This window comes from Salvelinus fontinalis, chromosome 10 (genome assembly GCF_029448725.1).
Source record: "Salvelinus fontinalis isolate EN_2023a chromosome 10, ASM2944872v1, whole genome shotgun sequence".
In the NCBI taxonomy this organism is placed as follows: Eukaryota; Metazoa; Chordata; class Actinopteri; order Salmoniformes; family Salmonidae; genus Salvelinus; species Salvelinus fontinalis.
Window position 1 is genome coordinate 11,817,573 of NC_074674.1, and position 17,187 is coordinate 11,834,759.

The window sequence follows — 17,187 nt, forward strand, 5'->3', positions numbered from 1 at the left end:
TGTTTTCGAATTACATCCCCAAAAGGTAAAATATATATATATATATATATATATATATATATATATATATATATATATATATATATATATATATATATATATATATATATATATATATATATATATATAGTGAAAACAATAGTGGTCCTAAAACGGAACCTTGAGGAACACCGAAATGTACAGTTGATTTGTCAGAGGACAAACCATCCACAGAGACAAACTGATATCTTTCCGACAGATAAGATCTAAACCAGGCCAGAACTTGTCCGTGTAGACCAATTTAAATTATAAGGTCATTTACCACCTTCACAAGTGCAGTCTCAGTGCTATGATGGGCTCTAAAACCAGACTGAAGCATTTCGTATACATTGTTTGTCTTCAGGAAGGCAGTGAGTTGCTGCAGCTTTTTCATTTTTTTTTTAGAGGAATGGGAGATTCGATATAGGCTGATAGTTTTTTTTATTTTCTGGGTCAAGGTTTTCTGGGTCAAGGTTTGGCTTATTCAAGAGAGGCTTTATTACTGCCACTTTTAGTGAGTTTGGTACACATTTGGTGGATAGAGAGCAGTTTTATTATGTTCAACATAGGAGGGTCAAGCACAGGAAGCAGCTCTTTCAGTAGTTTAGTTGGATTAGGGTCCAGTATGCAGCTTGAAGGTTTAGAGGCCATGATTATTTTCATCATTGTGTCAAGAGATATAGTACTAAAACACTTGAGTGTCTCCCTTGATCCTAGGTCCTGGCAGAGCTGTGCAGACTCAGGACAACTGAGCTTTGGAGGAATACGCAGATTTAAATAAGAGTCCGTAATTTGCTTTCAAATGATCATGGTCTTTTCCTCAAAGAAGTTGATGAATTTATCACTGCTGAAGTGAAAGCCATCCTCTCTTGAGGAATGCTGCTTTTTAGTTAACTTGGCGACAGTATCAAAAATAAATTTTGGATTGTTCTTATTTTCCTCAATTAAGTTGGAAAATAGGATGATCGAGCAGCAGTGAGGGCTCTTTGATACTGCTCGGTACTGTCTTTCCAAGCTAGTCGGAAGACTTCCAGTTTGGTGTGGCGCCATTTCCGTTCCAATTTTCTGGAAGCTTACTTCAGAGCTCGGGTATTTTCTCTATACCAGGGAGCTAGTTTCTTATGACAAATGTTTTTAGGGGTGCGACTGCATCTAGGGCATTGCGCAAGATAAATTTAGTTCCTCAGTTAGGTGGTTAAAACCTCTACCGCTTCTCTCTCCCGGATCCGGGATCCTCCTCATCAAAAAAGCTGACTAGCATAGCCTAGCCTAACGTGACAGGGATATGATATAATATAATTTTCATGAAATCACAAGTCCAATACAGCAAATGAAAGATAAACATCTTGTGAATCCAGCCATCATTTCCAATTTTTAAAATATTTTACAGCAAAAACACTATGTAGTTCTATTAGCTAACCACAATAGCAACAGACTCAACCGCATATTTTCACAATTTTTCTACCGCATAGGTAGCTATCACAAAACCGACCAAATAGAGATATAATTAGTCACTAACCAAGAAACAACTCCATCAGATGACAGTCTTATAACATGTTATAACATGAAAATGTAACATGAAAATTATAACATGAAAATGTGCATATTTAGAGCTGAAAACCGTGGTTATACATTGTGAATATGTAGCATCGATTCACCAGAATGTCCGGAGCTAGTTTGGACACTCACCTAATCTGATCAAAGAACTCATCATAAACTTTACTAAAAAATACATGTTGGACAGAAAATGAAAGATACACTGGTTCTTAATGCAACCGCCGTGTTAGATTTTTAAAAATAACTTTACCATAACAAACAGCTTACGTTATAGCGAGACAGTCCCGCCAAAACGGCGGATAATAGGACTCAACATTTTCCACAGAAATACGAAATGACATCATAAATCGTTCTTACTTTTGCTGAGCTTCCATTAGAATCTTGTACAAGGAGTCCTTGGTCAAGAATAAATCGTTGTTTGGTTTTAGAATGTCCTTCTCTCCTGTCGAATTCGCTCCACAAGGCTAGCCAATGTTGATGACGTTCCCAATTTCTCTTGACGCAGAGAACGGAAAACTCCAAGTCCCATTTAAACGTTAAATAAACTGATGAAAAAACCTACTTTATGATGTTTTTCTAATATGTATCAAATAAAAACAAAGCCGGAGATATTAGCCGTGTATACCGCACGCTTATCATAAGACAATATGGAGGTACTTCCCGCGCCTTGGTAGAGAAATTTGTAAGTCGCTCTGGATAAGAGCGTCTGCTAAATGACTTAAATGTAATGTACATGTAGAAAGGAAATTCTGGACACGTCATTCCAAGAGCTCTTGTTCGACCTCAGATCAAGCTAGACACCCCATTCCACCTTCCACTGCCTGTTGACATCTAGTGGAAGGCGTATGAAGTGCATGCATATCGATAAATATTAGGCAATTGAATAGGCAGGCCTTGGAACAGAGCATCGTTTTCAGATTTTTCACTTCCTGTCTGGAAGTTTGCTGCAAAATGAGTTCTGTTTTACTCACAGATATAATTCAAAAAGTTTTAGTTTTCTATCCAATAGTAGTAATAATATGCATTTTGTACGATCTAGAATAGAGTACGAGGCAGTTTAATTTGGGCACGATTTTTCCCCAAAGTGGAAACAGCGCCCCCATATTGACAAGAAGTTAACTGATTTTTGTCCCCTGACGTCCTTGGGTAGGTAGAGGGAGTCTGGAAGGGCATCAAGGAACCTTTGGGTTGTCTGAGAATTTATAGCATGACTTTTGATGATCCTTGGTTGGGGTCTGAGGAGATTATTTGTTGCGATTGCAAACGTAATAAAATGGTGGTCCAATAGTTCAGGATTATGAGGAAAAACATTAAGATCCACAACATTTATTCCATGGGACAAAACTAGGTCCAGAGTATGACTGACTGTGGTAGTGAGTATGTCCGGAGACATGTTGGTCAAAACCCACTGAGTCGATGATGGCTCCGAAAGCCTTTTGGAGTGGGTCTGTGGACTTTTCCATGTGAATATTAAAGTCACCAAAAATGTAAATATTATCTGCTATGACTACAAGGTCCGATAGGAATTCAGGGAACTCAGTGAGGAATGCTGTATATGGCCCAGGAGGCCTTTTAAACATTAGCTATAAAAAGGTATTGAGTAGGCTGCATAGATTTCATGACTAGAAGCTCAAAAGACAAAAATGTAATTTAAAAAATAAAATTGCAACACCTCTATATCGACATAACCTGAAAGGCTGCTCAGCAAGGAAGAAGCCACTGCTCCAAAACCGCCATAAAAAAGCCAGACTACGGTTTGCAACTGCACATGGGGACAAAGATTGTAATTTTTGGAGAAATGTCCTCTGGTCTGATGAAACAAAAATAGAACTGTTTGGCCATAATGACCATCGTTATGTTTGGAGGAAAAAGGGGGAGGCTTGCAAGCCGAAGAACACCATCTCACCATCTCTCCTGCTTTGCTGCAGGAAGGACTGGTGCACTTTAAAAAATAGATGGCATCATGAGGAGGGAAAATTATGCGGATATATTGAAGCAACATCTCGAGACATCAGTCAGGAAGTTAAAGCTTGGTGGCAAATGGGTCTTCCAAATGGACAATGACCCCAAGCATAATTACAAAGTTGTGGCAAAATGGCTTCAGGACAACAAAGTCATGGTATTGGAGTGGCCATCATAAAACCCTGACCTCAATCCCATAGAAAATTTGTGGGCAGAACTGAATAAGCGTGTGCGAGCAAGGAGGCCTACAAACCTGACTCAGTTACACCAGCTGTCAGGAGGAATGGGCCAAAATTCACCCAGGTTATTGTGGGAAGCTTGTTGAAGACTACCCAAAATGTTTGACCCAAGTTAAACAATTTAAAGGCAATGCTACCAACTTCTGAGTGTATGTAAACTTCTGACCCACTGGGAATGTGATGAAAGAAATAAAAGGTGAAATAAATCATTCTCAACTATTATTCTGACATTTCACATTCTCTTTAAATAAAGTGGTGTTCCTAACTGACCTAAGACAGGGAATTTTTACTCTGATTAAATGTCAGGAATTGTGAAACTGAGTTTAAATGTATTTGGCTAAGGTGTATGTAAACTTACGACTTCAACTGTAAGTATTGTGATATTATCCTATTTGAAAACTGATATGTAAATGTCGTAAGTATTCAGACCCTTTACTAAGTACTTTGAAGCACCTTTGGAAGCTTTTACAGCCTTGAGTCTTGGGTATTACCCTACAAGCTTGGCACACCTGTATTTGGGGAGTTTCTCCCATTCTTCTCTTCAGATCATCTTAAACTCAGATTGGGTGAAGATCATCGCTGCACAGTTATTTTCAGGTCTCTCCAGAGATGTTCAAGTCCAGGCTCTGGCTGGGCCACTCAAGGACATTCAGAGACTTGTCCGAAGCCATTCCTGCGTTGTCTTGGATGTGTGCTTAGGGTTGTTGTCCTGTTGGAAGGTGAACCTTCGCCCCCAGTCTAATGTCCTGAGCGCTCTGGAGCAGGTTTTCATCAAGGATCTCTCTGTACTTTACTCCGTTCATCTTTGCATCGATCCTGACTAGCCTCCCAGTCCCTGCCACTGAAAAACATCCCAACAGAATAAGGCTGTAACGTAACAAATTTGGAAAAATTCAAGGTGTCTGAATACTTTCTGAATGCACTGTACTATATTTTAGACAGTATGAGGGTATTTTCGCATAAGAATCCCATCCATGCCTGGTAGTTCCTAGCAACCGTTAGACTGCTGATCTGTGAGTATTTGTGCCGGTCAATCATTAAAACTAAAATGTTATGTATGAGAGCTGAATGCCGCTGGAGGAGATGGCTGACTTTTTATGGGCTCCTAACCAATTGTGCTATTGGTGTTTTTTCACATTATTTGTAACTTATTTTGTGCATACTGTTTCTGCCACTGTCTCTTATGACCGAAAAGAGCTTCTGGATATCAGTACCGTGATTACTCACCTCGATCTGGACGAAGATTTTTCTTTAACGAGTCGGACGCGAAAAATTTACTTTAGACACTGGACAAGGCCCACATCCCCATAATTGACATGAATAAGAGAGATATCGGGGATGTTGGTCGGGGTGCTTTGTAAGGATCCGATGGCGAGTCGGTAATCTGTTTCTACCATCAGTCCTATTAGCCAACGTGCAACCATTGGATATTAAAATGGATGCACTCCGATCAAGACTACCCAACCAACGGGACATTAAACTATAATATCTTACGTTTCACCGAGTCGTGGCTGAACGACGACATGGATAACATACAGCTATCTTGCCGATGCACGGAAAACTCAGCCAGAACAGCTGCCTCCGGTAAGACAAGGGGTGGCGGTTTGTGTCTATTTGTAAATAACAGCTGGTGCACAAAGTCTAATATTATACAGATCAACATTCACAAGGCCGCAGGGCCAGACGGATTACCAGGACGTGTACTCCGAGCATGCGCTGATCAAGTGTCTTCATTGACATTTTCAACCTGTCCCTGACCGAGTCTGTAATACCAACATGTTTCAAACCACCATAGTCTCCGTGCCCAAGAACATCAAGGTAACCTGCCTAAATGACTACTGACCCATAGCACTCACATCTGTAGCCATGAAGTGCTTTGAAAGGCTGGTCATGGCTCACTTCAACACAACTTCCCTTTCCCACCTTGTCAAAAGGAACACCTATGTGAGAATGCTATTTGTTGACTACAGCTCAGCGTTCAACACCATAGTTCCCTCAAAGCTCATCACTAAGCTAAGGACCCTGGGACTAAACACCTCCCTCTGCAACTGGTTCCTGGACTTCCTGACGGGCCGCCCCCAGGTGGTAAGGGTAGGCAACAACACATCTGTCACGCTGTTTCTCAACACGGGGGCCCCTCGGTGGTGCGTGCTCAGTCTCCTCCTGTACTCCGTTCACCCATGGCCAAGTACGACTTCAACACCAAGTTTCTGACGACACAACAGTGGTAGGCCTGATCACCTGGTGCCAGTATAACAACCTCCCCCTCAATGGGATCAAGACAAAGATGATCGTGTACTACAGGAAAAGGAGGACTGAGCACGCCCCCATTCTCATTGACGGGATTGTAGTGGAGCAGGTTGAGAGCATCAAGTTCCTTGGTGTCCACATCACCAACAAACTATCATGGTCCAAACACACCAAGACAATCTTGAAGAGGGCATGACTACGCCTATTCCCCCTCAGGAGACTGAAAAGATTTGGCATGGGTCCTGAGAGCCTCAAAGTTATACAGCTGCACCATCAAGAGCATCCTGACTGGTCGCATCACTGCCTGGTATGACAACTGCTCGACCTCCGACCGCAAGCTACTATAGAGGTACTGGGCCATACGCACTACCATCACTGGGGCCAAACTTCCTGCCATCCAAGACTTCTAAACCAGGTGATGCAAGAGGGGGGTACCAAAATTGTCAGACTCCAGCCACCCTAGTCAGACTGTTCTCTCTGCTACCGCACAGCAAGTGGTACCGGAACGCCAAGTCTAGGTCCAAGATTCTTCTAAACAGCTTCTACTCCCAAGCCATAAGACTCCTGAACAGCTAATCAAATGGCTTCTCAGACTATTTGCATTATGCTGCTGCTACTCTGTGTTTATTATCTATGCATAGTCACTTTACCTACATGTACACTACCTTTCACAAGTTTGGGGTCAATCTTCCCTGAGCCTGTTCACTGTTGATGTTGAGACTGGTGTTTTGCGAGTACTATTTAATGAAGCTGCCAGTTGAGAATTTGTGAGGCATCTCTTTCTCAAACTAGACACTAATGCACTTGTCCTCTTGCTCAGTTGTACACCGAGGCATCCCACTTTTTCTATTCTGGTTAGAGCTAGTTTGCGCTGTTCTGTGAAGGGAGTAGTACACAGCGCTGTACGAGATATTCAGTTTCTTGGAAATTTCTCACATGGAATAGCCTTCATTTCTCAGAACAATAATAGACTGACGAGTTTCAGAAGAAAGTTATTTGTTTCTGGGCCATTTTGAGCCTGTAATCGAACCAACAAATGCTGATGCCCCAGAGACTCAAATAAACTGGCCTTCCTCAGACTTTCAACTGTGCTAACATAATTGCAAAAGAGTTTTCTTATGATCAATTAGCCTTTTTAAAATGATAAACTTGGATTAGCTGTTTCCAGCTACAATAGTCATTTATAACATTAACAATGTCTATGCTGTATTTCTGATCAGTTTGATGTTATTTTAATGGACAAAAATGTTGCTTTTCTTTCAAAAACAAGGACATTCTAAGTGACCCCGAACTTTTGAACGGTAGTGTACATATTACCGAAATTACCTCGACTAGCCTGTGCCCCCGCACATTGACTCTGTACCGGTACCCCCTGTATTGAGCCTCGCTATTGTTATTTTATTGTAGCTCTTTAATTATTTGTTTTTGTTTATTTGAGTAAATACTTTCTTAACCAACAATGCAGTTTTAAGAAAAATAAGTGTTAAGGGCTTGCCAGTAAGCATTTCACTGTACACCTGTTGTATTTGGCGCACGTGACAAAATTTGATTTGACTCCAATTAGCTTCCATATTCCGGTTGCAGAGCCATTAATAACGTGTGCATACTAGAACACATGGGAATGTGACGTGCACTGCAGTCCTTCTTAGTTTATACCATACCCATCTCGACCAGTACCTTGGTGAATAAAATGTGTGTGAGTTGTGTAGTGACGGTCTTTCTTCTCCTTGCGTGTCCACCAGGACCTGAAGGCCAACGAGTCTCGTCTGAGGGACATCAACAAGGTGGCATCTGAGCTGGAGTCTGAGGGCCTAATGGCAGAGGAGGCACACATGGTCCAAGCTCAGGTAATGTAGCCCGCTAATGCAGAGATATTTCATTTGTCAAAGATGAAAGCCTATGAAGCAATTGTTATTGCGTGAGTATTTGTGTGGAATTATTTTACATTGTTTGAAATATAGCAAAGGTATTCACTTTCCAGGGATACCAGTGTAAAACATTTTTAGCAGAACTTTTCTTTTTTGTTCCAGGAACAAGTAATGGTGGGTTCCGTTCCTGGCAAGGTAAAGACGACTCCTGAGTTTCAATACATTTTGATTTCATTAACAGTATAATGTATCTAGAATGTTTATTTCTGTCACGTATGTAACCCAAATTCCCCTCTTTGTTCCAACAGGATGATACCGACTCCAAAAATGCTTCACCATGGAAGGTAAGAAAGTCTTGACCAATCAACATAGTCTCATGGATATCCAAACAAAGCATTTTGTCTTGTCGTCATTTAAACCTGAGCATGATTGAACTGCATTGGGGTTTTGACACTGTCAAAATATTTGAATCTTGGATTCATGCCCACTAGTTCAGCCCTGTTCATAGGACCTTGCATCAGTTAATGTAAGACGTACTTGTTAACAAACAAGAGATAAACAAATGAATGGAAGACCTGGCACTTACCACTCACCATTCAATATATTCTACTCTATATTTAGAAGTACTCTACTGTTCACTAGCTACTCTAGTGAACCTGTTTGCTTGTTTATAAGGTATTAGTTTCATTGGGTAAACAAAAATGTTAAAGGTAATTTTGACCTGTCTCATTACTGCTAAAACAGGTGAAGACCCATATCAGACACATGTTGACACACCCATAGATGGATTTAGCTAGAAGACGGTATTATATGCATATTTGTTGACGCAGCCTACACATAAACCCAATTATTAACTTTTGCCTTGAGCTGTAGTAACTTAGTCAGCGCTTAAGTTTCCGTCTCCACTGCATGTACGGTGATGGTGGTCATTTTGGTGGTTTTTGGCCTGCTGGTCTTCTATCGCCATGTTGATGTCTTTTGGGCAACAGTGTAAAGACATGGTCTGTCTTTACCCCCTGCTGTGCTAATATAGTTCCTCTCTTGACTGGTGTGGTGTTTTTGTCCCAATCCCCCTCCCTTCCTCCTCCCTTTTCCTGTCCTCCCTTTCTGCTCTTTTTTCACCTTTGATTGTAGAATGTACGCGTGGCTGTTCAAACGACAGCTAACTTTAATACTATCAAGGTAAGATTTTTAAAGACTAGCCCCCCCCCCCCAAATCCCGTCCTCCTCCTCCCTCGCATTTATGTCCTCCTGGCTTGTCTCATACCTGCATCGTGTTCGTTCTGGAGACTAACCCTTTCATCAACGTGGTCATCCTGTGGTTCCATTGTCTTGTCCATCATCGGTCTGGACTCTCTGTCTACAGTCCTTACGTTTTATTTTTGTTCTCATCATGTCGCCGATGTCATTGGATGGCCTTGTCCCTCATTCCTATTTTCATTTGTCTCATCCCGCTCTCCTTTAACCATTATTTGTTTTCGAAATGAAGGATGGCTGGTACAAAAGGCATTGAAATGTGCCTCAACACCATATTTTGTTACCCTAGTGTTTTGCCACTTCTTTCTCCATTGTTTCTCCATCCTGTGTATCGTCATTGACATTCATCCATCTCCCGGTCTGACTTTCCATGTTCCTCGTTACCAACCCCTTTTATCCAACCGCCTCCTTTTACACCAGTCTGTCTGTCAAACACACATGGAGCACAACCTTAATCAATGAGCACTTTACAGATTCACAATTTATATTCACAACTGATATCAGTTTAAGACCCTCATTGCTCAAGATTACCAGGATTGGGCTACATTCCACTGGACTCCATTGTAACTCAGTCAATTCAGAGAAGAGTTAATTTATTAGATGAATTTGTTTTGATTCATTGAGTTGAAATGGAATTTATCCCAACCTGGAAGGATATGCAACCAAGAGTCTATATATCAAATAATATCCTGAAAATAAGTCATTTATCAATTCATTAAAACATTTTAAATTTAAATCGGCTAAATTGGAACACTGGGTTCAAGAAACCTTGGCAAAGGCCTCATGGGAGTTAATTGTATCCCGGAGAAACTCTGTCTAGCTCTGTGATTGGGTGATAACGGTGGTGTGTTTGTAGGAGCTGAACAACCGCTGGAGGTCCCTGCAGCAGCTGGCTGAGGAGAGAAGCAACATGCTGGGGAGTGCCCATGAGGTGCAAAGGTTCCACAGGTACACAAAACACACATCCACAGAAGGCATATGAAGTGCACATACACACTATGTTCAAACAGATGCAGAAAAAACCTGCACATTAAAGTCTGCACACACACATCTGTGTTTAAGGTGACACATGTATTAGCCCATGTAAGTTCCTGATGAAGACCAAGAACACCTCAAAGAGAAAGTTGGTGGACATTAATATTTTAACACACTGAACAAAATGGCTGGTGTGAAATGAAAAACAAAATGGCTGCTTGTTTTCCTCAGGGATGCGGATGAGACCAAGGAGTGGATCGAGGAGAAGAACCAGGCCCTGAACACAGAAAACTACGGCCACGACCTAGCTAGCGTTCAGGCTCTGCAGCGCAAACATGAGGGCTTTGAGAGAGACCTGGCCGCCTTGGGAGACAAGGTGAGCGGAAACACACACACACACACACACGCACACACACACACACACTTTCAGTTGCCATTTAGATCAGCGGATGGTCAGTATTGATCAAAGTCTTGAAGATGAGGTGAGCAGAAACACACGTGCATGCATTTATCTACTGTGTCGATCGTCCTTCTTCAAGAAGATACTGCGTCTCAGTAAGAGCAGGACCATCCAAACACACAGGGACTGAAAAAAGGTTGAAGAATGTAATAACCCTTAGCGGATCTTTGCCTTCCTGTTCCAGGTGAAGTCTCTGGGGGAGACGGCGGAGCGTCTGATCCAGTCCCACCCGGAGGCTGTGGACGACATCCAGGAGAAGTGCACAGAGCTCAACACGGCCTGGAGCAGCCTAGTGGCGCGTGCCGACCAGCGCAAGGACAAGCTGGGCAACTCCCACGACCTGCAGCGCTTCCTCTCCGACTTCAGGGACCTGATGTCCTGGATTAACGGCATCCGAAGCTTGGTCTCCTCAGAGGAACTGGCCAAAGATGTGACCGGGGCTGAGGCCCTGCTGGAGAGACACCAGGTACTGGTATATGAGCACACATATATGCACACACAAGCACTTGTACCATCCATCCCCTGTATCTTGTGGACACACCAGGTGAACCCGATTCCACATATGGACACACACAAACATCTAGTCCATCCAATATACACCTGTAATCTTACCATCCTCTCTCCCTCTTTCCAGGAGCACCGTACTGAGATCGACGCCCGTGCGGGCACCTTCCAGGCCTTTGAGCAGTTTGGCCAGCAGCTGTTGGCACGCGGCCACTACGCCAGTCCGGAGATCCAGCAGAAGCTGGAGGCCCTGGACCACGAGAGGGCCGACCTGGAGAAGGCCTGGGTCCAGAGACGCATGATGCTCGACCAGTGCCTGGAGCTCCAGGTTGGAGACAAACATGCGCAGACACAGACACACATTCATTAACACTGTAGAACAAACTATGAAACGGTGCTTGCCTCCATACAGGGACACAGCACACACACCAAGCTCGCAAATTGGCAATGTTTGACCGTAATTGAACTATAACTTAATTTAAGTAAATGAAATTACCCAGCATAAAACTTTTTTTAAATGATGCAGTCTTAGAAACCCCCCTGTTTGCTTACCTTCTGGGGCACGAAAGGGTGGCAGATCATTCCTTAAGCCTTGCAAAACAAACACCTCGTTTCAGTGGCTTTTGGTTATTTACACTTAAGGACATGTTGGTGTGTCTACGTTAGTTTAGGTTCCTTTGCGCCAGACTTGACAGTGTGCCTTTGATGAACTAGGCCTAATCTAGTTTGTGTGCTGCCAACCCATGGAATAAAAGTGTAATAATTATACTACACACAACCTCGAGACGACGTCAATTACTAGCCTAGCCAGTATACAACTTATCCTAGTGAGTAATCTCTCTCCTCTCCTCCCTCAGCTGTTCAACCGTGACTGTGAGCAGGCTGAGAACTGGATGGCAGCGCGCGAGGCCTTCCTAGCCAGCGACGACAAGGGCGACTCCCTGGACAGCGTGGAGGCCCTCATCAAGAAACACGAGGACTTTGACAAGGCCATCAATGTGCAGGAGGAGAAGATCGCTGCCCTGCAGTCCTTTGCTGACCAGCTGGTCGGCGCTGACCACTACGCCAAGCCTGAGATCTTCAAACGTCGCAACGAAGTCCTGGACAGGTCACTCTAGCTTTCTCTTTAGATGACCATCTGTGCAACTTTGCATGTGCGTATCTGTTAGCGTTATTCCGTTACCATGGAATTGGCCACTGAGACTTTAAAATATATGGTTCGTTAAACTTTGAAATAATTGTTTTTGTTTGGCATACTTTTTAAAATCTCAGCGTAATTCCGTTACCATGGAATTGCCATAGTGTAACTGCCTGCCCTAGTGTAACTGTGCCTGCCTGCGTTTGTCCTCCCGGTCTGTAGGTGGCGCCGTCTGAAGGCCCAGATGATTGAGAAGCGTTCCAAGCTGGGCGAGTCCCAGACCCTGCAGCAGTTCAGCCGTGATGTGGATGAGATTGAGGCCTGGATCAGCGAGAAGCTGCAGACGGCCACCGACGAGTCCTACAAGGACCCCACCAACATCCAGGTACAGGATTGGCTAAGAATATCACAATGACAGGCTCCATCCTTGGAGTTTCAAGGCTGAACCATAGATATGGATTGTGGGCACACTTGCCACAAAAGACGGATAGCAATCGGTAGCGCCATGGAGGGCATTCAGCATGGGACGTACACCCTCTAACCATCTCTATGGGCTTCCCCTAAGCCCCCTAACCACTGATCTAGGCTCAGTTTACCCTACCCCATAACTATTAGTAGGATAACAAATATCTGATCCTCTGTCAGTGGTTAGGGGCAACTTTTTAAAATTCTTGTCAGATGAAATACTTTGACTTGATCAAAAGATCATGATCAAATAATGACTTGAAACACCCTTTTTTCAGAATTTCTGGTGACCCCACCCCAAATCTAACGGTTTAACCTTAAAATTGATAAATGTCGATTTTTACATTAACGAATAACCTTGAATTCATAATTAAAACCAATAAATACATTTACTCTAATTTTTTTTTTTTTTCAAATGATCTTTCTCAAACATTTGTATGTTGCCATAATTCTGTACTGTAATTAAAAAAAAAATAATAATTTAAATGTTGGCAACCCCACTGTAATTCCTCCACAACCTGGCCTATAAGGCATTTTATTTTGGTTTCAAAAGATGGTAAACCGATTTTGGGGGAGGGTGGGTGAGTTTTTTTAATATAAGTTAAATTACATCTAACTTGTCAGTGGTTTCAATACTGCAGTTTAATACTGTGTAAATGTATTGTTGCTCCCTGTTAATGACTACAATGCCCCCTTACCTGTACCTACTGAACCAACCCCCATGTGTGTCTATATGGGACTGAATCTCTCCTCTGTTTTTGTCTCGTTTATAGTTGTCCAAGCTGCTGGTAAGTTGAGTAGTGTGTCTGCTAAACTAACACCCAAAGTAGGTTTTCTGTCGCCTTGTCTGTTGTAGACACGTGTGTAGAATGCCATCCCGTATTTTACGTGTTCATCTGCACTTGCAAGTGCCCGCTTTTTTTTGTTGTTGTATGGGTTTCATACATGTCTTCATTTTACCCCATCTTGTGCCATCAATGCACATGTTTGTATATGACTGCAGTTGTTTCCATTTTAGCAAATGTCACTTCTTTTTGTTGCTGGTTGTGGCTTCTATATTTTTTTGTTTGTTTGTCTGCGGTTAGGTCATCTTCAAACTTGCTCCACATATTGTTGCTTAAAAGAAAATACAAAACATTGTCCTATACATCTTGCCAAATGTATTTAAACATGAGAGAGAGAGAGATTGATGTGCCTTGCCTTTTTGTAAGCTCGCCGCATTCATGGTTGTAACCAAAAACCACACTTTAGCCGCAAACAGTGACATCGAGGATAGCGCCGACACCTCGCATAAGTGTTTGTCTGCTCTCTACCTCTCTCAATCTCCGGTTATGTAAAAACAAAGTGTGGAATTAGTTTTTAAAAGACCCTCATCTGGTAGGTATCTTCAAAAACATATTTTGTCGCGGCCCCGTTGTGGATCCGTTCCATCTCCATTTTGTTTATCACCTTGGTGTGTCTTGTCCTGTAGAAGTCAGTCCGACACATTGTCTGTCCTCGTTTGGTGGTGTTTGAACTTTTTTTTTTTTTACCTTGTCAGAATTACATGGCCAGTATTGAATAGAGGAGAATCATAGCCAATTTTGAGTCCTTGAGAGACTTTTTACAACTGGAAAATGTAGCATTGGTTTCATCAACTGCATACACGTATCAACTGCGTTTTGGCCATTTGACGGTGGAAAGTTACTTTAGGACATCAGACATGACATTGACATTAATGCATGCTAATAGTTAACTAACGAGATAACCAGTCAAAACCACACAGTTTTTTGAACTGGCTATCTAGTTAGTCTGTTTTACCTGCTGAGCAATTTACTCTCTAGCGCGCTTTTTCTCTCCTGTGGCAACGGCCCACTGGCACACACCATTACTTTTTCATGATTTTCATTGCTGACCAAAAATGATCTGTAACTGGGCAAATAACTCACTAGCTATTATTATCAACAAATGTGCAAACGCAGCTAAGCTCGCTTTGATCTCAAAAACATATCTCGTGAATGCGTGATTGAAAGACTGCTCGTGCCTGTCAATGCAGGCCTACAATAATTATACTCCAATGCGATCTGCAGAGATTGGGAGGACAATGAGCAAAACATCGCATCCAGTTATGATCGGAGTAGCCTAATTGTTTGATATTGTGACTTTTTTAATTTATTTTTTCTGTATTTTTTTATACTTGTTCAAACTGAAATCTATAATCTGCTAGTCCAACATTTTATTTTACTTGCCCCAGGCAAGCGGACAAGCGTTAATGTCGAGCCCTGCATAACCAATAGCCCCAAATAGGAGATATTCACTCTCCAGTCACAAACATAAACATGTGTGAAAAAGGACTGACACTTATGAAGCATCTTGTAAAAAGTGCCATTCTAATATATACAGTGCCGTCGGAAAGTATTCAGACCCCTTGACTTTCTCCACATTGTTACTTTACAGCCTTATTATAAAATGAATTAAAAAATATATATATAATCCTCAGCAATCTACACACAATACCCCATAATGATGAAGTGAAATAGGTTTTTAGAAATGTTTGCAAATTTATTACAAATAAAATACAACAGGCCCTGTATTCAGACCCTCTGCTAACAGACTCAAAATTGAACTCAGGTGCATGTATCCTTGATGTTTCTGCAACTTGATTTGAGTCCACCTGTGGTAAATTCAATTGATTGGACATGATTTGGAAAGGCACACACCTGTCTATATAAGGTCCCACAGTTGTCAGAGCAAAAACCAATTCAAAGTAATTGTCCGTAGAGCTCTGAGACAGGATTGTGTCGAGGCACAGATCTGGGGAAGCGTACCAAAGCATTTCTGCAGCATCGAAGGTCCCCAAGAACACAGTGGCCTTAATCATTCTTAAATTGAAGAAGTTTGGAACCACCAAGACTCTTCCTAGAGCCGGCCAAACTGAGCGATCGGGGAGAAAGGCCTTGGTCAGGGAGGTGACCAAGAACCCGATGGTCACTCTGACATAGCTCTAGAGTTCCTCTGTGGAGATGAGAGAACCTTCCAGAAGGACAACCATTTCTGCAGCACGCTACCAATCAGGCCTTTATGGTAGAGTGGCCAGACGCAAGGACTGTGAGACTAGTCAGGATCGAGGCAAAGGTGAACGGAACAAAGTACAGAGAGATCCTTGATGAAAACCTGCTACGGAGCCCTCAGGACCTCAGACTGGGGCGAAAGTTAACATTCCAACAGGACAACAACCCTAAGCACACATCCAAGACAACGCATGACTGGCTCCGGGACAAGTCTCTGAATGTCCTTGAGTGGCCCGGCCAGAGCCCGGACTTGAACCCGATCGAACATCTCTGGAGAGACCTGAAAATAGCTGTGCAGTAACGCTCCCCATCCAACCTGACAGAACTTGAGAGGATCTGCAGAGAAAAATGGGAGAAACTCCCTAAATACAGGTGTGCCAAGCTTGTGGTGTCATACCCAAGAAGACTCAAGGTTGTAATTGCTGCCAAAGGTGCTTCATCAAAGTACTGAATAAAGGGTCTGAATACTTATGTAAATGTTTAAAATATATATTTTTTTTTAAATGAAAAAAGGTCAGCTATTTTTGTTTTGTCATTATGGGGTGTTGTGTGTAGATTGATGAGCGGGGGGGAAAAAACATTTGAATCCATTGTAGAATAAGGCTGTAACGTAACAGTGGTAAAAGTCAAGGTGTCTGAATACTTTCCAAATTCACTGTATACTTTGCCTCTTTATTTGAATGCACTTATTCTATAGAAGAGCATCTGCTAAATGACTAAATTGCCTTTTCAATTGTACATCAACCCTTACCAACACGTATCGAAGTAGCCTACCGGATTGTGTTTTCACACAATCCAAGGGAAGATGTCACCCATCCAGCACCAACCCACTGGCTCTCTATACGCCATGGTTCTCACTCCCTCGTTCTCCCTCGTCTCTTCCCTCCTTCCCCTGCCTGCGCTCACAGAGTAAGCACCAGAAGCACCAGGCCTTTGAGGCGGAGCTGCACGCCAACGCAGACCGCATCCGTGGGGTCATCGACACAGGAAACGCCCTCATCCAGAGAGGGGCCTGCGCCGGCAGTGAGGACGCAGTTCAGGTACCCACACAGTTTTTAAACATCTTACTTGTCCTATACACACACCTTTTATAATTGTAAGTATAAAAATGTTCTTTACATACAAAGCCACTTCAAGGACATAAGCCTTTGAGAAAAACACGGGGATCACATTGCAAACAAATGTTACATACATTATCTTTCTATGCCATTCAAGCAACGTGAACTGATTATTGCCTAGTTCAACATCTACTGTTTTTGTCAGTAGTCCAAAACTGGGTATCTAACCTGTGCATGTGTTCTTTAGTCGCGTCTCGGTGCCCTGGATGAGCAGTGGCAGTTCCTGGTGAACAAGTCAGCAGAGAAGAGCCAGAAGCTCAAGGAAGCCAACAAGCAGCAGAACTTCAACACTGGCATCAAGGACTTTGACTTCTGGCTATCTGAGG

At 42.6% G+C, this 17,187-nt stretch overlaps 1 protein-coding gene across 5 annotated transcripts in view; it reads left to right on the top strand.

Annotated features, from left to right (window-relative positions):
- Positions 1–17,187, top strand: part of LOC129863624 (spectrin alpha chain, non-erythrocytic 1-like) — a 70,007-nt gene that overhangs the window by 43,576 nt on the left and 9,244 nt on the right. For 3 of the 5 annotated variants that reach the window (XM_055935743.1, XM_055935739.1, XM_055935741.1), the window contains 13 exons: positions 7,769–7,873; positions 8,057–8,089; positions 8,203–8,238; positions 9,029–9,076; positions 10,008–10,099; positions 10,358–10,502; positions 10,771–11,052; positions 11,221–11,418; positions 11,948–12,198; positions 12,451–12,613; positions 13,467–13,481; positions 16,652–16,783; positions 17,049–17,186. In XM_055935743.1, coding sequence (XP_055791718.1) covers positions 7,769–7,873; positions 8,057–8,089; positions 8,203–8,238; positions 9,029–9,076; positions 10,008–10,099; positions 10,358–10,502; positions 10,771–11,052; positions 11,221–11,418; positions 11,948–12,198; positions 12,451–12,613; positions 13,467–13,481; positions 16,652–16,783; positions 17,049–17,186 — 1,638 coding nt within the window. The remainder of the gene's footprint in view (positions 1–7,768; positions 7,874–8,056; positions 8,090–8,202; positions 8,239–9,028; positions 9,077–10,007; positions 10,100–10,357; positions 10,503–10,770; positions 11,053–11,220; positions 11,419–11,947; positions 12,199–12,450; positions 12,614–13,466; positions 13,482–16,651; positions 16,784–17,048; position 17,187) is intronic. The other 2 variants (XM_055935740.1, XM_055935744.1) reach the window with 1 other exon arrangement.